This window comes from Ipomoea nil, unplaced genomic scaffold (assembly GCF_001879475.1).
Source record: "Ipomoea nil cultivar Tokyo-kokei standard unplaced genomic scaffold, Asagao_1.1 scaffold2280, whole genome shotgun sequence".
Taxonomy (NCBI): Eukaryota; Viridiplantae; Streptophyta; class Magnoliopsida; order Solanales; family Convolvulaceae; genus Ipomoea; species Ipomoea nil.
Window position 1 is genome coordinate 307,174 of NW_017618708.1, and position 25,531 is coordinate 332,704.

The 25,531-nt window shown below is 34.1% G+C and overlaps 2 protein-coding genes across 2 annotated transcripts in view; both read left to right on the forward strand.

Moving 5' to 3' along the window:
- The window catches only part of LOC109150724 (putative disease resistance RPP13-like protein 3), a 78,759-nt gene extending 60,290 nt beyond the window's left edge, over positions 1-18,469 (forward strand). Inside the window, exons 5-6 of the mRNA XM_019298708.1 lie at positions 17,015-18,421; positions 18,460-18,469. Coding sequence (XP_019154253.1) covers positions 17,015-18,421; positions 18,460-18,469 — 1,417 coding nt within the window. The remainder of the gene's footprint in view (positions 1-17,014; positions 18,422-18,459) is intronic.
- A 57-nt stretch (positions 18,470-18,526) lies between these two features.
- LOC109150765 (putative late blight resistance protein homolog R1B-16) lies at positions 18,527-20,550 on the forward strand. The gene is made up of 3 exons (XM_019298754.1): positions 18,527-19,265; positions 19,450-19,542; positions 20,143-20,550. The coding sequence occupies exons 1-2, from the start codon at positions 18,555-18,557 to the stop codon at positions 19,471-19,473; spliced, it is 735 nt and encodes a 244-aa protein (XP_019154299.1). The 5' UTR covers positions 18,527-18,554; the 3' UTR covers positions 19,474-19,542; positions 20,143-20,550.
- The last annotated feature ends 4,981 nt before the right edge of the window (positions 20,551-25,531 follow it).

Here is a 25,531-nt window from a genome sequence, read left to right on the forward strand (position 1 = left end):
TCCTTATACCATGGACCTTGGTCCTAAACGACGTATATAAGAAAAATTTTGTCACGAAAGAATGGCGATGGAATTTATTCCGTCGTCTATTGCCTTGTCGTATTTCGATAGACGACGAAATAGTTCCTTTGCAAAATTTGGCGACGGAATTCGCGACTGAAAAGTTCCGTCGCAATTTTCGCAACAGAAATGTTTCTGGCTCTATTTCCGACTCGAATATTCCGTCGCGATATTATCTTTTCCGTCACAAAAATAACGATGGAATTGTTTTCCGTTACATTTTTTCAACAAATATTCCGTCCTCTTGAATGTCATTCGACCCGTTACACTTCCATTTTACAAGAGGAAATTACAACACTTGTTTTCAAAAGCTTGTCCTTGGATAAGTATTATACCTGGATATTTCAATATTGAAATCAGATCTAAGTGCTCTGACAAATTGCATTCCATACACTCTGTTGATCATTTTGATATCAACATTAAGGTGCTTTGTCACTTCAAACTATTAAGAGTAGTGGACATGAAACTTGGATTCTGGAATTCTGAAAATAAGGTGCTATATATGGGAAATCTTGTTCATTTGAGATACTTAGCTTTGTCTCTAGACAGTACCCTTGGCCCTCTTGAAATAAATAAAGTTCTTTGAGAATTGGAATATGCAAAGTTTTATTGTCTGTGGATGTACTATTATATTGGATTCCTCTAAGGCCGCATCTGAAATTTGGAAAATGCCACTGTTAAGAAATTTTTATATCGAGAATTTTCCTTTTACATTAGAGGCTTCGGAGGTTGTTAATAGAAACATAGAGACTATATCTTGGTTGCGTTCGGAGTGTTGTAGAGAGGATCTTTTTACAAGAATTCCAAATTTAAAAAAAATTGGGGATTCGAGGTGAAATGCATTGTGAAAATGAAAATTCAGATAGTTTCTATAATTTTGTACACTTGGGGCAGCTTAGAAACTAAGCATCAAAAGGTGGGATCCCAATCTTCAGTATAGCAGCATCCTATGGGCTACTAGTTTTCTACCAAATCTTAAGAAGCTCAAATTCTTTGAGACTAGGCTGCCATGGAGTGATATGAGACTTATTGGTATGTTGCCGAATCTAAAAGTTCTAAAATTGATACATGCTTGTAAAGGCAAAAAGTGGAAGCCGTGTGAGGGAGGGTTCCGTAAATTGAAAAGGTTGGTAATTGAAGGTGTTGAGTTTGTCTCATATATAGATTAGGAATATGAGTTTGTCTCATACTAGGAGTAGAAGTGAAACGGGTACACCCTTTGTACAGGGATTAGATGCCTATAAATATATTGATTGTATCCCTAAGAGGTTGTGTCACCACTATCATCATCACTATGAATAAGAGTATTATTTCACTCCCGTGGATGTAGGCATATTGCCGAACCACGTAAATCTTGTGTTCTTTACTTTCAGTCATTATTATTTTTCTTGTTCTCGTTAATCTCAACAAATTGGTATCAGAGCACTGTTGAGATGGCTAGTTTAAGTACAAAATTCGAGGTATCAAAATTTGATGGTACAAGGAATTTTGGGTTATGGCAATCTAGGGTAAAGGATTTGTTGGCATATCAGGGCCTTCTGAAAACCTTGAGGACGGAAAAGCCAGGTAATCTGGAAGAGGCTGATTGGGAGGAGTTGAAGAAGCAGGAGGCTATGAACGTGGTTCAAGCCGATGACTCTTATTATAGTGAAGGTGATGTTCTAGCGGTAACTAGTAACAAGTTCGAACCTTGTTTGCACTTGTTTGGTGTTTCTAGAGTCTAGATGTGAAGGTGGTGAGGGGCGCTGTAGTGTTGGGCAACACGGATACCAGGAGGGGTCGCGGACCTAGTATGGGCCAGTATGCCACTGGCATGGGTCGGGCTTGGCATAAGTCACGGCTGGTATGGGCGGACGCTTCGGGATGAAGCAGTTCGTGAACATGCATTGGGAACGTTGATGCTGCGTGGTGCGTGTTGCTGACTAGTGGCAATTACTGGTTAGTGGAGGAATAGGAGTAGGCACACGGGTTTAGTGTGACTTTGCAGGGGCGCTGTTGTGTTGGGGCAGCGTGGATACCAAGAGGGGACATGGACCTGGTATGTGCCAGATGCAGGAGGTCAGCTGAACGGGCAGTTAGCATGAGTCGCGACTAGTATAACAAGTCGACGGCTGAGGACGAATAGCTTGGGACGAAGCAGTTCGTGTACATGCACTGGGTAACGTTTGATGCTGCGTATGCGTGTGGTTGGCTAGTTGGGATGAGCATGGTTGTTCCTACCCATGTGTATATGTGAGATAAATCTTTTTTTCTCCTAAAGGGCATATTTGTAAAGGTGGAGATGGTGAGATAAGTCTTTTCTCCTAAGGGACATATTTGCTAAGGTGGAGATTTGTTGAGTTATCTTTTCTCCTAAGGGACATATTCGCAAAGGTGGAGATAGTCTTTTCTCCTAAAGAGCATATTCGTTAAGGTGGAGATTTGTTGAGTTATCTTTTCTCCTAAAGAGCATATTCGCCAAGGTGGAGATTGTTGAGTTTGTCTCATATATGGATTAGGAATATGAGTTTGTCTCATACTAGGAGTAGGAGTGAAACGGGTAGACCCTTTGTACAAGGATTAGATGCCTATAAATATATTTGTTGTATCCCTAAGGGGTTGTGTCACCACTGTCATCATCACTATGAATAAGAGTATTGTTTCACTCCCGTGGATGTAGGCCGAACCACGTAAATCTTGTGTTCTTTACTTTCAACCATTATTATTTTTCTTGTTCTCGTTAATCTCAACAGAAGGCGTATGTTTCAAAGATTGGAATGCTGTGGGTGATCATTTCCCTTTGCTTGAGCAATTAGAGTTAAGTTGTTGCAGTTTGTTGCGAGAGATCCGATTGAGTTTGCCGATATCACCACAGTTGCATTGATTCAGTTAAATAGATGTTTGCATTCTGTTCTGGCTTCTGCAAAGCGTATTCAAGATGAGCAGCGGAGCTATGGAATAAATTGATGTTCTCCTTGTTTCACATTTCATGCTATTTAAATTCTAGGTCCCAATTCCTTTGCAATCAATAATTATCTGCACGCTTTCTCTCATTTTTCTGTATCTCATTTTTTATTACCTGTATAAATGCTTAATTTATTGTTTCAAATTAAAGGAAGGATGTGACGAGGGTAGCCGGGTAGGTACTTAAATAAGTGTGTTGTATGTATTTGCATATATATGCTTATTTTGTTTTGTTTCTTCTCAAAGAAAAATCACATACGCTTAGTTGTTTTTATTTTCTTACTATTTCACTATTGTTTATATGCTTTTAATCTTAATCTTTCATCAGACATTTACATTTCGTTTCTCCTTAACATCTAATTCTTAAATCTTAAACACATACAGACAACTGCAAAGATTGGGGGGCGACGAAAAGTTAAGAGCCACAAAGCTAAGCAGAGATGATGATGATGGATGTTGTGTACATGTTCTTGAGTGACGATGGATATGATGTTGGTATTCCTATTTTTTATTCCAAACTTTTATTCGTACACACAAAATCTTGATGTAAACACTTGTATTAGGACCTATATGAAAAAAAAAGTTGTTAATCAATATCTGTCACACTAGTGGAAATTATGGAATTTCCGACCACCTAAAAGTGATCTTAAATCAAGTTGAAAGCCTTGTTCCGACCACTTTTGGTATTCGGAAAAATCTTTGTTGCTATTTCCGACCACTTTTTGATATTAACTTGATTTAAGATCACTTTCAGGTGGTCGGAAATTTGAGAGTCAGGTAGTAGAACTTTAGGACCCATATGAGAGTCAGGTTTTTGTACTGTACTGTACTTATTGTGGGTTTATTGCTGTGGTTATTTTGGTTGATTACTCAGGAATTTACGGAGTGTTGTTAAGGCTTTTATTTATTATTACTAGACTAGAAATGAATGAGCTATTTGGAAATAGTCATTTATGAGGGAATTAGTTTTCTACTAAATCTGAAGAAGCTCAACTTCATTAAGACCTGTCTCCCATGCTGAACCTTATTGTTATGTTGCAAGCTTGGCAATATGGCACTTGAGGAAAAGGCAAATTATGCTGTGGACCCGTGTCCACCTTGCAATGTGGATCTGCGTTATATTCACAATTTTTTAATTTTATATTTACAATTTTTGAACTCTATATTCACAATATTAAAATTGAATATTCACAATTTTAGATCTCAATACACAAAATTACAGAACTCAATATTCACAATTTTTGAACTCTATATTCACAATTTTTGAATTCTATATTTATAATTACAAAACTCTTTATTCACAATTTCATAACTCTTTATTCACAATTACAAAATTGAATATTTACTCGTTGAGTTGTTTTCAATAATTTTTTTTTTTTTTAAATCATTGGTTGTGAATATGCATTTCTAAAATTGTGAATATAAAGTTTAAAAATTGTGAATATAATCTGGATCAACCTTGCAAGGTGGACCCCAATCTATGGCATAACTATCCTGAGGAAAATGTTCAGACTTTGGACTAGCAATATTCGGAGTACCAATATTTAAAAAAAAAATGAAATTAAATAAAGAGTAAATACTCAAAATGGTCCCTTGACTATAGCTAAATTCACAAATTGGTCCTCGACTTTCAATTTCAACCAATTAAGTCCTTAACTTTGCAATTTTAACACAATTTGGTCATCCGTCTATTTGACAGTTTGTTGACCGTGATCTTTGAGGATATATATGTAATTTCACGATTCTGCATCATTCACCGCGATTCTGCATCATCGCTGGCGGCTGCGCCGTCATCGACGATCTCCAGAAGAACCTGTAGCTCTCGTCGGAGCACATGGAGGCCTCCATGATGATGTTGCACCATTTTGGAAACATGTCGTCTTCTTCGCTCTGGTACGAACTCAACTAGAGTGCGGTATGAAAATGCAACCGGAACCTTAAAAAACCGATGATAGACCATGAAATTACATATATATCCTCAAAAACACAGTCAACAAACGGTCAAATAGACGGAGGATCAAATCTTGTTAAAATTGCAAAGTTAAGGACTTAATTGGTTGAAATTGAAAGTCAAAGATCAATTTGTAAATTTAGCTATAGTCAAAGGACCATTTTGTGTATTTACTCTTAAATAAAACATGCTCCAAATCAAGTGTCAATCAGCCCAAAAACCATCATAATATGATCTCCTCTCATTTGGCAAAAGTTATGCCGTGGAACCGTGTCCACATTGCAAGGAGAAAACGGTTCTATGTTCATAATTATAAAACTCTATATTTATAATTTTGGGAAAATGGTCAAATAGACCCTCGAACTTTAGCTTAAAATTCAATTAAGCCCTTAAACTTTTTAAAGGTTCAATTACACCCATCAACAATTAATTTAGGTGCAATGAAGCCCAAAACAAGTTAAAGAATTGACCGACGAAATTTCCGATCAAAAAGTGACCGGCGACCGTTCGGAGAAGACGACCAGATCTGGGTCGCCTTCTCCTTTGGTTTCTCTACTCTGCCACCCTCTCCTTCCGTAAATTCCCCAATCTTCTTCTTACACGCAAAGAATCCATCTTTTTACACAATTCCTTTCACTTTCCCTTTCCCTTTGTAATCTGATCACTTAATTAGTTCTTAACATTGAGAATAACAGTGTGATTAGTTAAAACAAATTAAACTTTTTTTATTCAGCAGTTTCTTGAATCTGGAAACGTTCATACAAATTAAATTAAATGTGATCTTATCTGGGTAAGTCGAGTCATTGTTGGGTTTGTTCTCTTGATGTCCTTTCATGTTTTTTGGTGTTTCCTGGGTAGATCATGATCTGTAGAGCTTGAATTCTGATGGTGAAGAAACATGGGGAAGGCGATCATGGCGGTAGAAGTTGCAGTATTGTTGATGATGATGATGGCAATGGAGTCTGCATTTTCTGCCGATACAAATCCTGTTTTCAATCCGTGTTTAGATACACAGATTCAGAAATGGGATGGTTTCACGTTCATCGGTCGTCGGTCACTTTTTTGCCGAAAATTTCGCTAAATTATTTTGTAATATGCTTTCCAATACACACATTGCTTTATACGGTTGAAAGAATGAAAACATTCACGCATGTTTTAAATGACTATTGATTATTTCTTGAAAACTGCCATCTTCAAAACATATCATAATAACAACTATTTTTCTCAAATACATATACTGTACTACACAATTTTTACATTATTATATGTATGTTAAATTAATTAAATACAAAATTTATCACATAACTACAAATTTGCATAATTAATCAAACAAATGCACCTTGATATCAATTATTTAGAATCAAACAAAACAACTATTTAAAATAAACAATAGAATATGAAACAAAAATTAAAAAATTAAAAAACAAAAATTAACTTGAGAATACGAATAGATTTTAATGACAAATTATCTTGTTATAGCGTATATGCTACATATATGTATGGTTCTAGAGAGAGAAACGATTGGTTAAATGAGGTTTAATTTGAATGTATGGTTGGTTAAATGAGGTTTAATTTGAATGTGAGTCAACAATTTCGGTCGCCGTTTACATTTTTTGTCGGAAAATTTGTCGGAAGGTAGGGGCAGAGCCAGGATTGAATAGGGCGGGGGCCAACTAGTACAGTTGAAGTACTAAATCAAATATATTGATATCCAGTTAACATATTTCAAAATAATCATTACATTACAAATTTAATAAAGTTTAGAATAAATCATTTATAATTGAATCTATATTAAATTATTTTGTAATATGCTTTCCAATACACACATTGCTTTATACGGTTGAAAGAATGAAAACATTCACGCATGTTTTAAATGACTATTGATTATTTCTTGAAAACTACCATCTTCACACCATAACATAATAACAACTATTTTTCTCAAATACATATACTGTACTACACAATTTTTACATTATTATATGTATGTTAAATTAATTAAATACAAAATTTATCACATAACTACAAATTTGCATAATTAATCAAACAAATGCACCTTGATATCCATTATTTAGAATAAACAAAAAAACTATTTAAAATAAACAATAGAATATGAAACAAAAATTAAAAAATAAAAAAAAAAACAAAAATTAACTTGAGAATACGAATAGATTTTAATGACAAATTATCTTGTTATAGCGTATATGCCACATATATGTATGGTTCTAGAGAGAGAAACGATTGGTTAAATGAGGTTTAATTTGAATGTATGGTTGGTTAAATGAGGTTTAATTTGAATGTGAGTCAACAATATGGAGAAGACATAATTTGAAACAGAAGAAAACTAGAGAAGTTTGAGAAGATGAAGAAGTTTATAACTTAACCTGTAGGATTAATTTAAGTGGGAGGGGGGGCAAATATTTTGAAAGAACCACAAAATTTTAATATTCTATATAATATTTTTTCAAAAAAGAATTAATATTATATATAATATTAAAAATTAGGGTGGGGTGGAGGGGGGGAAAGGCCCCCCACAACCTATACTTGCATCCGCCCCAGTCGGAAGGTGACTTGAACCCTAATGACCTGTGATAGCAGGTCATTAACTTGTTTTTGAGTTTCATTGTACCTAAATGAATTGTTGATGAGGGTAATTGCACGTTTAAAAAGTTTAGGGGTCTAATTGACTTTTAAGCTAAAGTTCGAGGGCCTATTGGACCCTTTTCCCTATAATTTTTGAACTTTATATTCATAATTATTGAACTCTATATATTCACAATTATTGAACTATATATTCACAATTACAGAATTCTATGTTCATAATTACTAAACTCTATGTTCATAATTATAAAACTCTATATTCATAATTTTTGAACTTCATATGTACAATTATTGAACTTTATATTCACAATTACAGAACTCTATGTTCTTAATTATAGAACTCTATGTTCATAATTTTTGAACTTTATATTCACAATTATGAATATGTTTTGAAACAAGATCCACCTTGCAAGGTGGACACGGTTCCACATCATAATTTTCCAATTTTAGTTTGAAAATAAATTTTAATTTTCCTATTTTTTAAAAAGAAAATATGGCAAATTATATCATGCACCGCGCATCCTTTTATTAAATGAAAAGAAACGGTGTTTGTTTTCCGCCGTTTCGCACCCTTTCGCAAAAAGTAACTCTGTTATTCAGTGTCATTTTGTATACACTGCAGTTTCAGTCGTTCAACACAACTACAGTTTCATTTCAATATAACTATATTTTCATTCGATATTTATAGACTCAAATATGTGAAAATGTTATTTAATTTTATTTTATATACACTATAGTTTCATTAAAACACAACTACATGATCATTTGATATAATTACAGCTTCATTGTACAATATACACTCAAATATGTGAAATGTTATTCAGTTTCATTTTATATACATTGTAGTTTCATTTCACTATAACTACAGTAACATTTTGATATAACTGCAGTGTCGGTTTAGATATACTGTAGTGTCAGTTGGTGTTTAATACACCAAACAAGCGGACTCCGTTAACTATAACGGCGGGCCGTTTCTTTACTTAAAGAAACAGCGCCGTTTTTTACCGCGGTGCATATAACGACTGAGAAAATATAGATTGGGCCTTAGTTATGCACATTGGGCTTTACGTACTTTTAAGAAAGTTTTTTTCTTTGAAATGTAACCTCAATTGTTATACCTTGTATCATTGGCAATTTATATCCTGCATTACGGCGCGCGTTGCATTGTGCGCCCAGATGCAAAACGACGTCGTTTCAATTTTATTTATTTTTTTTTTTTGAAATTTTCCGCCCCAGTGTTTGGCAGTTAATTTTCTTTAAAAAATAAACCCATGTTCAAAAATGTACATAATGTTATACTAGAATACACATAATTGTATACATGAATGTACATAATTATATAACAAAATATACATACTCTTTTTTAAAAGATAATACACATAATCTAACATAATACATAATAAACATAAACTTTTAACATAATACACATCAACTCTTAACATAATACACAAAAATTTCCTGATTCGGATTTACATAATTGTATAAAAAGAATGTACATAATTGCATGAACAAATATACATAATTGTATGAACAAATATACATAATTGTATGAACAAATATACATAACATCACAGCAACTTCCTACCGCGCCTCCCAAGACGACGTCGTTTTGGGAGGCGCGCAGCGCACAATGCTACTCGCGCCGTAGTGTAGGGTATAACGATTGTGTATCATTAGTTGTTATTAAATGGATCATGGTCATCAAATGAAATTATAGTAGAATTAAAATGACATTTTATTGTAGCTCTAATGAAACTAGCTAGTGTGTGTGGAAATTCAAACTAAAAACAAGACTCATTCAACGTAATTGTCAAATGAAACTGTAGTATTATTAAAATGATACTTTTGTGTTATTATAATGAAACTAGTGTATGTGGAAAATGAAATTAAAATCAAGAGTCATACAATAACATATATTGTCAAATGAACGAGTGTAATTAAAATAATACTTAGATATTACTACAATTAAATTAGTGTGTGTGAAAAATGAAACTACAAAATAGAGCTCATGCAATAATGCATATTGTCAAATGAAACTGTAGTAGAATTAAAATGATACTTTGGTATTGCTATAATGAAACTAGTATGTGTGAAAATAGAAACTGAAAAACAGAGCAATATTGTCAAATGAAACTTAAGTGTAATTAGAATGATAATTACTTCATGGACCATGATCCACAATAAAATTTGCCTTATACCGTGGCTAGGGTTCACACGTTGGTATGTAATCTAGAAATTCTTAAACTAATACATGCTTGCTAAGGGCGAAAGTGGTAGCCATTTGAGGGAGGCAGGTTCCGTCGATTAAAAAGGTTGGTAATTGAATTAACAAATCTTGAACATTGGACAACAATAGGTGACCATGCATTTCCCTGTGCTCGAATAATGTTTAGAGTTAAGTGAATGTCACTTGTTGCAAGAGATCCCTAGTGGTGTTGCAAGTAAATGTCACAGCTGGAAATCAACGAATTTCCGACCACCTGAAAGTGATCGTAAATGGCCTAAATCTGGTCAGAATGAAACCCCAGTTTTGACCACATTTTTTTTATTCGGAAAAACTTTCGTTGCTATCCGACCACCGGACAAGGTTGTCAGAAATAGTGTCCAATTTTGTAAAGTGATCAGAAAAATCGACCACCAAAAAGATTGAGCTTCCGACCACTTTGGTGGTCGGGAAGTAATTAAGTAAAAAAAAAACTGCTCTGTAAATTTAATTTAAAACACAAATTATCCACTTACAAATACTAATTTTAACACCAATAGCAGTTTCATAAGAATACAAGTTTGTGATACTAATCAGAATAAATAACACCAAACCAAACACTTAATACAATTCAAATGCAAATATATGGCACGAATGTCTAATCAATCACAACTCACAAGCATCATACGACATGGTTATACTTTGTAAACTGCATTGCCTTGCCACTACAATAGAAAGGTAGAGTAAATAGATTGAGAATTTGAGAGAGCTCGGGCCCAAAAGTACTATGTTTAGCATTTAGCAATCGCATAGAAAATAATAGAAGAATAAAGAAAATAAAACAATCTATTTGGACTCACAGAGTCACAGGAAACCTAAAGTGGCAACTTTCGCGTATTTCGTTTTTGCCTAGGGAAAGTTTTACAATAGTGCTAGACACACCGCTTTTACATATATTTCTAAGTGCATCCCTTTTTGTGAGATGTTTTTTGAGATTTCTAAAAATGCAACACACTAATCATAATGTAAGCCATTGCTTTTGAATTTTGCTGTCGTCTTTTTAGATGTCATTTCCCCACTGATATTTTATAATAAAGAAACATATACACAATAGAAAGTGAAAAAAAAAAAAAACAAACACACAATAACAACACAAATAATAGTAGAATAGAGTTAACTACCTTATAGCGCAACTATAAGGAGTGCATGAACTTTCCGAATTTGAGTGAGTTCTTATAATCTTATGTAATCTATATCTTGTCCCGTGTAAGTTTGTTGCCATAGTTATCGAATAATCATATTTATCTCTTCCATTTTCAATTTGTGGAATCACACAAGTGCCCTGAAATGATACCAACAAGAAAAAAAAGTTCAATAATAATAATAATAATAATAATAATAATAATAATAATGATAATAATGATAATAATGATAATAATAATAATAATAATAATAATAATAACAATAATAACAATAATAATAATAACAATAATAATAACAATAATAATAATAATAATAATAACAACAACAACAACAACAACAACAACAACTAGAGATTAGGAAAAAAACTAGAGACATAAAGCAAGGTAATTATGTAAAATAGTAAAAATTACAATAATCATGCTAGCTATGTCAAATTGGTTTTAGGAAAAAAGTAGAACTTGTGGAAGTTGATCTTGTCACGCCCCACTTCTAGGATATGACCCGGCCGTATCGTTACGTGAAGACTTGTAACAATACGCAGCCTAACCATACATACCTCTCGAAACCTTCACAATAACACTTGAATACATAATAATTCCACAGCTAAAATGGCAAAATATAATCAACTAGTTATTCCCAAAAACTCATCAAATCCACTATTAAATATTTACAATCAAGAGTAGTATGTCCAAAATGCATCACAAGCACCAAAACCAAGCACAATGGTTTATCAAAAATACAAAGGGTCAAAGAGAATATTCAAATAAACAAAAGTCCGTGATAAGCTCCAATACTAGGACTAAGTTTCCTAGTTTCAAGAGTCACCTTCAAGACCCCACCACTTGTGCTCGTGCTATTCACATGTCCTTAACTACTCTGAAACATGAGGAAAAATACAAATAATGAGCTAATGCCCAGTAAGTGGTACTCTTCTCACCCCAAATAAAGTAACCCTAATATAATTCACTAAGCTTTAGAGTAATAATTAGATGCAAATCTCGATCTTTAAACTTTATCAAAGTCATAACACTTCCATCATACTATACACAAGTTCCCAAAACAGAAAACTTTAGCTACATGGGCATCAACATTATTTCATAATGCAATACTTTCAAAAGCACAAATCATTCGTTAACATATGACTCATTGGCAGCCTACATCCACTATTATAACTCGTGGCAAAGGCCATTATCGGCATAATTATTTAGAAAGAATCAACGATTCGGAATGAGTCAGGTTCGACGATTCAGAATGAGCCGGATGGAACGTTCAAAAATATAATTCAAAAGACTTGACGATTCGGATTGAGTCAAGCTCGACGATTCGGAATGAGCAATTAGGAACGTTCCAAGCCGAACAAAAAAATCAACAAATGTTGGTTGTCTCATGAGTTTGACCAAACATTAAAAATAGTTCTTATAGTCAAATAGGCCGATGTAGCAAAAATCATTTCCTTAAAAATCACATAACAAAGTACATATTCAAAAGTGATATGAAATCGTAAACTAATAATTGTCAAATAAATTACTTGATCCTCATTTAGAGCAAAACACATTAGTACAAATCATACACATACAAATATAATAAAAAATAGCCGTGTTCATTTATTCACAAAATCCAAACTTAGGCATGCCCAAGGATATCTTTAGTCAAGTTTAACAGCTCAAAAACATAGCATAGCCCAAAATACTTTTTACTCATACTAAGCCTAGAAAGGGGTATTCAAAGTAGTAGAGATTTCAAAATAGGTTATGGGTTTTGCAAAGTAAGGAGAGAAGAGTTAACCACTTACCTGAAACACCCAAACCTTAGCTATTTAGCTCACCCAAATACTCCTCGTCAAAATTCCTAATATTTTCAAACATCAATCTTAGGGCTCAAATGATAAACCCAACTAGAGTGAAATATGGATGTCAAACTCACCTAGAATATTCCAACAGCTTTGAGATCTAATTATGCTTGAAGAAGATGGAGATCAAAGCTTCATCAAGGTTTTTCCCTTCCTCTATCTCTCTAGCCAAAATTCTCTTTTTCTTCTTTCAAATGATATGGTCTTCCAAGATAGAAGAGATATGATTCCTTAAGCTTTAAGGACAAAGAGGGGCAATTTAGTAAATTCATCCAATATCAATTTTAATAACCTTTGACTTGTTGACCTATTTTAATAACATAGATATATCTTTATTTCTAAAGTAGTGGGTATTACAGATTTTCTCATCAAGCACAATAATGAGATGCAAAGTGAAAATGATTGCATGTATCTGTATAGAAAGGCACTACTACAAATAACACTTTTAACGTTAGTTTTTTGAATACGACGTCGATTTTTTATCGACATCATTCTGACAAATGTAATAAATAAATGATACGACGTCGTTTATTAAAAATCGATGTCATATATTTTTTAAAAATTTTTTGTAAATAAACATATGACGTCGGTTTTTAGCACAAAACTAACGTCGTATGTTAATTTTGAAAATTTATAAAATATATACGTCGGTTTGTAAAGTTAACCAACGTTGTATATAATTTTTTTAAAAATTTATACGACGTTAGTTTTTTGCTACTATTAATGGATTATTTCAAAGCATCTTGGATCCTAATTTGCCCAAAGGTATGTTAAATTGGTTGTTTATATTGAACATCACAACATGTCAACATACTACCAGTAAACTCTGTGTCGTGGTTTTCTCTTTTTTCTTTATTTTTACCCCAAAAATAAATAAATAAGAAAGAGAAAATTTCAATTTTGGTCACACGACTATAGGGGCTTTGTTAATTTCAACACATAACTTTCAAAAGTGTCAATTTAGTACCTTGAGTATGTAATTTCTGTCAATTTTTATCACTCCGGCTAAATTGTCGACCAAATTTGACCGGAAAAATTTAGTCCAAGAAAGGAGATAAAAGACCATTTTGCCTCTCAGAGTTTAGACTAAATGTTGGACTAAATTTTTCCGGTCAAATTTGACCGGCAATTTGGCTGGAGTGACCAAAATTGACAAAAATTACATACTCAAGATACTAAACTGACATTTTTGAAAGTTAGGTGCTGAAATTAACAAAGCCCCTATAGTCGTGTGACCAAAATTGAAATTTTCTCATTAAGAAATGCAAGCTAATTTTTTTTTTTTTCAAAACGAGTATGAGTAAAATAATTAATGATAAAAAAGATAAATCATGTGGTCGCAATTCATACCATTGAACAACCAAAAAAAAAAAAAAAACAAAGGATTTCCTACCACCTTGACTTAGTGATCAGTAGTTCCTACCACTATTGAAGGTGGTCGGAAATACCGACCACCAAGGTGGTCGGAGCATCTTTACTTTGTGGTCGGTACCGACCACTAAGTAAATATGGTCGGAATTTCGACCTATTTCCGTCGACCATGGAAAATAAAAATGAAACAGTGTATGGATCTGGAATGCAAGACTTTCTTCAATGATATAGGATCTGTTTGGCACACCTAGCTGAAAAGCTATAAGCTAGGAGCCGATAACTGAAAAGGAGCTGAAAGCTGAAAAGCTATAAGCTCGGAGCTGAAAATTGAAGAGCTGTTAAGCTAGCTGTTATGATTGAAAGTGTTTGGTAAAATTAGCTTTTTGATAAGCTGATAAATGTAAAAAGACTAAAAAGGACATCTTCATAAAATTTAAATTAGTTCTGTTTACATATTAAAATTTAACATTTCGTCTTCCAAAAAAAGTAAACACTTTTTAAAATAAAACTGTTAGCATGATCATGATCTAGCATCCCATAATGAAGTAGCATCCCTAGCTTAGCGTTGACAAACAGAGCCATATTCCTACTTAATTTTACGTTCAATTGTTAACATGGATTAAAGCTAGGTACTGTGTTAGAATTAAAACGAACAAGAACAAGAAGTAAAAAGAAGAACCAGGTACTAGGATATGTTCGCGCAGTTCAGAGCCTCACTCCTACATCTGCGGGGCCACTCACATCATCCTAATCCACTAAATGATCAACACAGAGTATACAGGAGAGTTCAATACACACTACAGTATATACTACACTATCCCAACCGACCCTACATCACCACCATGGACTGATCGTGCTAGCCATCTTCACTCTTTCAAGAGGTATCTTCAACACTATGATGATCTAGATAGAAAACACCAGAGGACAGAGGGATGATATGGTAGATAATAATCATTCAATCTTCTCACCAATGAATAATCAAAGTAGCATTTTATAGAGGTAAAAATAAGAACCTCCTTGTCTAAAATCGTGCAGCTGCTAAGTCCTCAAGAGAAGTTGCACCACACGTTTTAAATCAGCATACAAATAGGGCCTAAGGAGAACAACCTGTTGAAGAAGTAAAACCCTGATTGGAGCACGACCTGACCCTGCTCCAGAGCCAACTAACTACTTTATTTTGACAACTAATTTAGCCCACATAAGGTGGGTCCAATGTGTAATATTTTTTTACACTTACAAAAAAAAATGTCACTTTTTCAACCATTTTTCTGGGTGGTTGGAAAATTGAAGATTTTTAGCGATGCATTATGTCAATTGAAAAAGTTGGTAGTTAAAGTAACAAATCTTCAACATTGGACAACAATAGGTGACCATGCATTTCCCAATGCTCGAATAATGTTTAGAGTTAAGTGAATTTCGTTTGTTGCAAGAGATCCTTAGTACGTGGTTTTGCCCATATCAACACACTACCATTGATTCATTAAACGAATGTTAGAGTTCCGTTATGGTTTCCGCAAAGAGGATTCAGGATGAACAACACAATTATGAAAATGATGTCTTCCTTGTTCGTTCTGAAAAAGTTTGGGTCTCATTCTATATCTCTAATATATCTCTGATCACTTCACATTTCATGCTATCTAGCTACTTGAATATCTGCAAGGGATAGTCATTTGTTTTCTCTCACTTGATCTCATTTCTCTATATCTAATACGTAGATAGTGATGGGGAGGAAGATAGAGAGTGATGAATAAGGGTATGAATGTTGTATGCGCACGCAGCTAGCTGTTTATTTTGGTGTTTTTGTCTCAACTTAGCTTGCTTTCAAATTGTGGTGAATATGGAAAACAAATTATGAATATAATGTCTCACCTTATATAGTGGTTAGTAAATTTTCTTCTATAATAAACACATATTTAAAGTAGGTTAAGGAAAGATAAAATTAAAATGTATATTTAAACCGCATTAGTAATTAGATGAATAATCATTTTATATATGTACTTGTCTTATACAGGCATTTATGAATTATGATGACTATAAATTATAAATATCATAATATATAAATTATAAATATCATAATATATAATTTATATATGATAATGATAATAAGATTATTAGTCATATGTTAAATAAAATAAAATAACTAAATATTTTTGTTTAAAAAATTAAGAAAAGAAATATAAGCCATAAAACCTTGACACGGCGTATAAATATTTTTGTAATTTATTAAAAAAGAAAAAAATCGCTAACTACTGTCCACTCATTCCAGCTGTGTAGACTTTATCGTTGACGAGAGAATTGCTGTCTAAATTATTGTATCACATCTTTCATTTCTTCTTACGTAGTTCTGCTCTGATCGACTGATCATAGATCAGCTTACCACATAGAGAGACGAATTGAAAATGGCTTATGCTGCTGTAACTTCGCTTGACGGAACACTATATCTACATTTCTTGCAGTCAGAACCACGTCTGCCTCTTATATATAAACGAAAGGTGGTCTCTCTCCATAGAAATCTTGGTTTCCTTCAAGAAAGTCTTGAGAAATCTGAGATCGCCTATGATGATGCGGGGGCGATGAAAGATCTAGAGGAAGAGATAAGAGATGTAGCGTTCGAAGCTGAAGAAAGAATTGAGATGGAGTTGACTACCATTTATCTGGCAAAGGGTTGGATGAAGCATCTTGCTTGCCTACTCAGGCTTCATGGAATCTTCAATGAAGCTGTAAAACAGACTGATTACCTCAAGAAGAAGTTGATAAAGATTAAAATTGAAAAGCAGCTCGCAAAGGGTCCATCACATGATGAAAGGATGCGACAAAGAGGATTACTCCTTGGTTCAACATCATCACAGCCTGATCCAGAACAAGAGAACATTACTGTGAGTAAATTTTCCAAAAACGCTTCAATAAAGTTTGACAGTGGAATGGTCGGATGCAACGAGGAGTTCAAGACGATAATGGATCAGCTCACCCGACAATCAGCAAAGCAGTTACAAGTCGTATCAATTGTAGGCATGGGAGGAATTGGCAAGACCACTTTAGCTCAGAAAGTATATGAAGATTCATCAATTACTTCTCATTTTGACAAACGAGCCTGGGTTACTGTATCTCAAGAGTTTAACGTGGAACAAATGGTCCAATGCCTTATTGGTTGTGTTATTGCAGCATCAAATGATGAACTCCCTAAACTGAGCAATGTACACCATGAACAAAGAAATGACAACTTAGCAGAAAGTTTGCGTAAACACTTGAAGGATTATAGATATTTGATAGTGATTGATGATATATGGAGCACAACTGCTTGGGATAATGTGCAAAGATGCTTTCCAGATGATAATAATGGAAGTCGTATACTATTGACTTCTCGACTCAGAGAGGTGGCAGAATATGCTAGCTCAGGTAACTCTACAATTATCATGCCTTTCTTAGATGCAAATAAAGGTTGGAGTCTCTTCTGCAATGTGCTTGGTAAAACAAAATTTCTTTCGGTGTTTGAGCAAATTGGTAGAGATATAGTGAACAAATGTGAAGGATTACCTCTAGCTATTATTCTAGTAGCTAGTCTTCTCTCCATGACCGAGGCGGCAGTCGAGAAGTGGAAAAATGTTGCTGAAAACGTGAGTAGATATGTAATTGGTGATTCTAGTGATGCTTGTTCAAGAGTACTATATTTGAGTTACAACCAATTACCACACCACTTAAAAGCTTGTTTTCTATATTTTGGAGTTTTTCCAGAAGACTTCGAGATCCATGTGAAGAAGTTGGTTAGGTTGTGGGTGGCAGAAGGATTTTTGAGGGAAATGGACAATCAAAATATGGAGGAAGTGGCCATGGAATGCTTGCAAGGTCTTGTTGATAGAAGTCTTGTTTTTGTTAGCAAACAGAGCTACAATGGGAAAATGAAGACAATAAAAATGCATGACCTGTTGCGGGATTTGTGTTTAAGAGAAGCTCGACATGAAAATCTTTTGAATGTCATTGGAGATGAAAAACATCCATTTTTCAATAAGATAATCTCTTGTCGTTGGATAAGTACTGCTACATCACAGTATTATCTACTTCCTTTGGAGCTCTTTCACAAATCACATTCCTTTCACTATCCTTATGCTTATTACTCAAGTGTGGAACTTCTATTTTCACGCTTAAAGCTACTAAGAGTAGTAGACATAGTATGCGGACCTTACTATGGATATGGGTTACTAAATGGGCTTGCAAATCTTATTCATTTGAGATACTTAGCTTTGAGGTATTCAACAAATGTTTACCGCGAAAATTTTCCTTTAGAGCTCTTTGAGCATTGGAACTTGCAAAGTTTTATTGTTTGTGATGTTCATGCTACATATAAGTATAATTTCTTTGAGGCATCAGGAGTTTGGAAAATGCCACTATTAAGGAATTTTTGCATTGGACGTATTGTTTCATTAGGAACTTTGTCAGTTGTTCATAGAAACTTAGAGAATGTATCTTGGTTGGATTCTAAGCTTTGTACAAAGGATCTGTTTATAATGATTCCAAATTTAAAAAAATTGGGGATTGATTGTGGATTCCATGAAGACAATCTAGATTATTTTTATAATTTTGTGCACTTGAGGCAGCTTGAGAAGTTAAGCATCAAAAGGTGGACAATCAAATATATTCCATCTATCGGCTTCTCATGGGAATCTAGTTTTTTACCAAATCTTAAGAAGCTCAAATTCTTCTGGACAAAATTTGCATGGGGTGATATGAGGCTTATTGGCATGTTGCCAAATCTAGAGGTTCTAAAACTAATACATGCTATTGATAGCAAATACAGAATCTGGGAGCCATCCAAGGAAGGGCTCCGTCAATTGAAAAGATTGGTAATTGAAGATACATTTTTGCAACGTTGGAGTGCCGTGGGTGAACATTTCCCTTTGCTAGAATGTTTAGAGATACGTGAATGCAAGTATTTGCGAGAGATCCCTAGTGGTTTTGCGGATATCACCACACTAGCACTAATTCAGTTAAACTGGTGTTGGGATTCCGTTCTGACTTCCGCAAAGTTGATTCAAGAAGAGCAATACAACAACTATGGAAATGCCCTCCTTGTTCGTTCGGAAAATATTATGGTCTCTTTCTATTCCTCTAATATATTTTATGTGTGACCATTTAACATGCGCTTACTTCATGCTACTTCAATTCTTCATGGCCATCATATCTGATTTGCTTCCTCTCACTTCTATCTTATATTTCCTTACCTATCTAACTGCTGTGTTCACCTTTTTTAATTTTTACTTAATTTATCAATTGCAGGGAAGAAGGGATGAGGAGGAATAGAGTGATGAATGAATGAGTGCATAATGGTTTTTGCATTTGTTATTGTGGATGCTTTGGTGGATTAGGCAGGTAGGTATTTGAATTATATTGGCAGAATACTCTGTTGCAAAGCATACTATTCTATATTTTGGTGAACTGAAATATTTCAATATTCAATCCGAGTTGAAGCTCTTTGACAAATTCCATTCCTTACACTCTTTTGAATATATTGATTTAAGAATTGAGGCATTTTGTAGCTTCAATCTACTATACTAAGAGTTGTAGACATGAAACTTGGGTACCTGAATTTGGGAGTTGGGGTACTAAATACGGAAAATCTTGTTTATTGGAAATACTTAGCTTTGTCTCTAAATGGAAAATTCTTTCCTCTTAAACTAATGCTCTTTGAGCATTGGAATATGCAAAGTTTTATTATTCGTGGTGATATGTTGGATACTTCTCAGGCATATAAAATTTTGAAAATGTCACTGTTAAGGAATTTTTATGTTGAGGGAATTCCTTTTTCATTAGAAATTTCAGAGGTTGTTCATACACTTAGAGACTATATCTTTGTTGGATCCTAAGTGTTGTACGAGGGATCTCTTTACAAAAATTTCGAATTTAAAAAAATTGGGAATTCAAGGTGAACCCTTTTTTGAAAATCCAGTTTACTTTAATAATTTTGTGCAGCTGGGGCAGCTTGAGAAGATCAAAATCTTGGATGTATTCCGGGTAGCGGCATCCCATAGACAACTAGTATAGTTTTCTTCCAAATCTTATCATTTGCCATGGAGTGATATGAGGAGTGCTTCTGCAGCTGAATCCCATCAGATCTCCATAGATCAATTAAGTTTAGAGGCACAAATGAGAGGCGTTGGCTGTTTTGGTGATCTGAAATGGTTTGTTTTTCTGGGTTGAAGTTGCTGTTGGAGTTTTGGCTTGGAATATAATGAATCTGCTAGTGGTTTTGTACTTGTTGTGGGCTTATTGTTGTGATACTCTGTTACATGATATACTATATCTAATCTGTAATTTTATAAGCAATCCATTTATGAAATAATGTAATTATTTAATTTTTATTGCAACTCAAAACAAGTTTTTTTTTTTTTTCGATCAAATGGAAGGGGGACACCCAAGATTACATAAATGGTGAGACAAGTTGGCGCCATATTGGCAGGCCAAGAGTATCATCCTCTAAAACATGTAAGAGACAAGTAGGGGGTTGGCTGAATAAAGTGAGGCCTGAATGACAAGATGTCAGCAGCCGAGTTGCATTCCCTGGAGACTGCTGCAATATTCCAATCACCTATGTTCGTAAGTTCACGTCTGCAAGCTATAATGATGTTGTCCGAGGAATCACCAGCGAGTCTGCAGTAGGGGGTTGAACTCTGCTACCTACTTTTAGACTCCAAATGTTCTCCCATGGCCTCGGATCAATTGCCTCCTCCGCTTTGGTAATTGCAGTATTGGTAGAGCTGACAGAAAAGTTCCCTTTTGGATCGAAAACCCATCCTAGTTTGTCTTCATACTCCATGTCAGACAAGAACGAAAGCAGCAATTTCAAAACAAGTTGATGGTGTTGTTTTTTTTTTTTTTTTTTCTGAATAAATTAAAAAAATGGGTACATTAATGCTACATTTTTCAACTAATTTTACTTTTTAATCTATGTGCATCTTTGAAATATTCTTTTACTCTCATATCATTATTGTAAAGAAACATTCATGAATTTGATGATTTAAAATGATTGGTACAAGGTATATATCCAAGGAAGCTAAACTGACTTTCTTATAAGACATGACTATTGTATTCTAACAATGTCCCTCAAGTTGGAGCATATAAGTTACATGTGCCAAGTTGGTTACAAATATAATTTATCTTGGGATCACTTATTAAGAATATCCACCAATTGATTAGTGGAGTTAACATGAATTGTAATAATCAATCTTGATGCAATCATTTCCTTAATGAAGTAGTGAGAGTAAACTTCAATACGTTTGGTTCATTTATGAAAGACTAGATTCATAGCAATATGTTGAGATGTCTAGTTGTCACATTCCAATATTGTAGCTCTTGAAGTAAGTGCTTTAGCCATATGAGTTCATATGTAGCTAAAATCATGGCAAGAATTCAACATCTAGTTCTGACTACCACATCTTGTTTCTTACTTTTCTATGAAATCAAGTTACTACCAATGAGTAGTAGCATTCTAGTGATCAATACAAGGATTTCAAATACTAAAAAAAATTGACTTAATACACTTACTGCAAAAGAGATATATGAATGACTGATTATGAGATAGTTCAGTTTTCCATAAGTCTCATCTAATGTTCTGATTCGGATAGTATTCCCCTTATTTGGAAAGAGTTTGACATTAAGATCCATAGGACTATCAATGGGTTTGCATTCAAGCATCCCAGTTTTTTCAAAATTGTCTATACATCCTTAATTCCAAAAAAAATATTTTAACTTAGCCAAATCCTTAGTCTATAATCTCTTAAACAGGTGTTCTTTTAATTGAGATATGATTTCTTTGTCATTGCAATGTCATCCACATATACTATAAGGTAGATACACTTCCCATCCATCTAGCATCGGTACAACACAAAATATTTAACTTTGCTCCAAATTATTCCAAATTCACTAATAGTTGACCTAAAATGACCAAACCATGCTCTTGGGGACTACTACTTTAAACCATATAGAGATTGTCGAAGTTTACAAACCAAGCCCGATTCCCCCCTGAGTAACAAATCCTAATGGTTGCTCCATATAAATCTCTTTGTTGAAATCTACATGTAAGAAAACATTTTTAATGTCCAGTTGGTATATAAGGACCAAGGTCTTATTGCTGCTATAGATAAAAGCAATCGAACATATGTAATTTTAACAATTGGGAAAAAAGAGTTTGTATAGTCTAACTAGAGCCGTCAAAATGGACCAGTGGAGCAGGCTAAAAAAATCTTCCAAATTGCGGGTATGAAATCGGTCGACCCAGTCTACCTATCAAAAGTCCGCTAGCGGACAAACTCGACTTGCCAAGATTTTTTTTGTTTAAGAAAAAGAAAAACATAATGGTAGAAACATGAATGTGCGTAGTGGTTTGTTGTGGGTGTTTTGGAGGATTAGAATTGAAATTGAAATAAGACTTTAAGATGATCGGTTGAACCAACTGAGCTAATTCCATGGGACAACAATTGAATTTCCCCATCTCAAGTCTCAATTGTTTGTTTTAGTCAACTGAATACGGTGTTGCACATCACACATTTTGCTAAAGAATTAGTTTGTAGCATATATATGCTCATGAGGCTTATGTTGTAAATGTATTTTTAATATCAAATCTTATCGGTTTGATTACAACAAAAAGGCACAATAACTATCTTAATCTCTTTCAAAAAAAAAAAAAAAACCTATCTTAATCTCAACACTATTTTTGGTAAAATTAATGTAAGGTACGGAGTAATTTAGTAGTTTTTGTCGATTTGAGAAAGCTTTCATGAATCATGAGTTTTTATTTCAATATCAGCAAGTAAACAATTTGATACTCAACTTTGTCTCATCATACTAAAAAGATCAGCTAGTATGATTCATTCGCAACCTTGCTAATATCATCGGGTGTTTGGTCTAGTGGTATGATTCTTGCTTTGAATGTGAGAGATCTTGAGTTTGATAACACTTTAATCCTGTTTAGTAAAATAGTTAACCTAATAGCTTTTTGTAACTCCAAAATGCTAAAATTCAAAAAGCTGCTCAAAGCAACATTCTCAATTAACTTTTTGAGAAAAGAAATTATACCAAACGGCTATCAGCTAACAGCTAATTTACCAAACACATCTCTACAATCAACAAGTTATACCATCTAATTAACCGAATCGGCTAACAACTAATAGCTATCAACTAACAAGCATTTACCAAACTGGACCCTTGTTTATCCTTTGCACTCCATTCTGGTAATGGTTTGTATACAAATTTAGTACACATTACATTTTAAATCAATCTCTGCGCACTAATTCCATCCTTTTTTTTTTTTTAGAATATTTATCTAATTTTTATTAACTGAAATTCCACATTCGTTCACAATTATTAGTCTAGTGTAGTTTTATAATCACCAAACAAGCTAAATATAAATTACAAAATAATATCTATACCACATCAGTTAGTTTAAAAACAGTCCTATTTTATTTTTGTAATAATTTTTTTTATTTATTAAATCATAATCATTTTTCTATCCTATATTTTCTCAATATTTTTCAGTCCAAAGAATTAATATCCCCACCATCGGCGTTTGATCGTGTGACCATCCATTTGAAATGGTAGTAGAGATGACTTCACAGTGACATAGTACATAGTATGTAGTTGGCAATTCATAAGCATTTAATTCTAAGTGATTATCAAAATATTAAAGTATTGGGCTGCTTTTTTTACGGGGTATAAAAAATCTAAATAACCGTGAATCAATAGTTTTTAAGTGTTTAATTAAAATTTTCACAACTTTATTATACTTCCTTAAAAGTTGGAGCCATTTGCGGGAGGAATTTTTGGTGACCATGTCCCTATACTGGAGTATTTAGTATTAAGTGGACTCAATCGTGACCATTTCTGTGAACATCATCGTGACCAGGCCCAGTGCCTCTCGGATAGCCAAGGATATATCACGATCACCTTCACGGCGTGAAAGTGGTCGTGACCCTTCAAACTAGCCCTTAGGTCCCAGGGTGTCACGCTGGTAGTCACGGTGTGACCACCAACGTGACAACCAGGACCGCAAGGTGGCCTAGCAGGTCATGATGGAGGTCACGTCGTGACCTTCATCGTGACAAGCTTGGCCTCTTGCGGATGATTAGGTTGTCACGCTAGTAGTCACGACATGACCATCAGCATGACACCTAATCATCCGAAGCTGGCCAGAGTGTCACGCTGATGGTCACGACGTGACCTTTAGCGTGACACCCTACTAGAAGCACTTTTGGGCACTGCCTTCGCTTTGTTACTCCGTTTCTCCGTACTATGCTTTAGACCCTCCGTTTTTTGACCATTTTGCCTTGTTATCATTTCGAATTGTCCTCACTTTAAGCTTCTGCATGCTTAAGTCCATATTCTCCTTCCTTGAACCATAAACACATGAACAAAACCCTATTCCGGCACAATTACCTAGCATTCAATAAAAAAAATTTAGTACAAATGAAGCACAATTATGGGCTATTTCATGACTTATCACCTATTGTTGGATGTCGGGTACATTATATATGCTTATTAATTCTTATTGTTAAGTTAAGAAGAATGCCTTGGGATTGTTATTTTGTTGTTAGAATTTTGGGATTGTTACAGTTTCTCTCCCTTCCTAAACTTTCCCCCTGACAACTCTACATGCTTTCTCTCCTTTACTAAACTCTATATATATACTTTGTTTCTCCCGTTTAAACTCTATGAACATTTTTCCTAAATTCTAAAGTTTATTTTTTCTTTATCGTACCTTTTGTTCATGACTAAACTCTACAATTTTTTTTTTCTCTTTTTCTCATAAACTCTGCGAGCTTTTTCTTCATGACAATAACAGACTATAATTTTTTTGTCTAACTCATCAACTCTATGAACTTTTTCTTCTCATAAATTATACTATATACCTCGGGCAATATATCATTTAGTAAAAATTGTTGTGATGAGGGGAAGGAGGAAAAACAGATTATGGAAAACGGTTATGAAAGGTGTATTCTGTATGTTCATTCAAGGAAAGCAGCAAGCTTATATATGTACATGATAGAGAAGGCAGTAAGGGAAGTGGGAAAACTAGTTACAAATCAAGACTACTCAACTACTTTTAACAGTCTCAACAAAGTTAGTTATGGAGTGATGAGGTGATGTGTCACATGCTGCTTTATCCACTTGATCCCTAAAAGCCCCCCTCAAGCTTGGATTGTAGATATTGAGCAAGCCAAGCTTGGAAACTTAACATAGCTATAGAAAGAGCTTGGACAGTGTGCCTTAGTAAGAATGTCTACCAACTGGTTTGCAGAACTGATATGAAATAACTTGATGATCCCTTTATGAGTTTTCTCTCTAACAAGATGGCAATCGATCTCGA

Bases quoted from the DNA above. Each gene is read 5' to 3' on its own strand.
- LOC109150765 (XM_019298754.1), top strand. From the start codon at position 18,555: ATGCCACTATTAAGGAATTTTTGCATTGGACGTATTGTTTCATTAGGA. The intron at 19,266-19,449 runs GTCTCTTTCTAT...TATCAATTGCAG, and splicing joins TTCGTTCGGAAAATATTATG to GGAAGAAGGGATGAGGAGGA.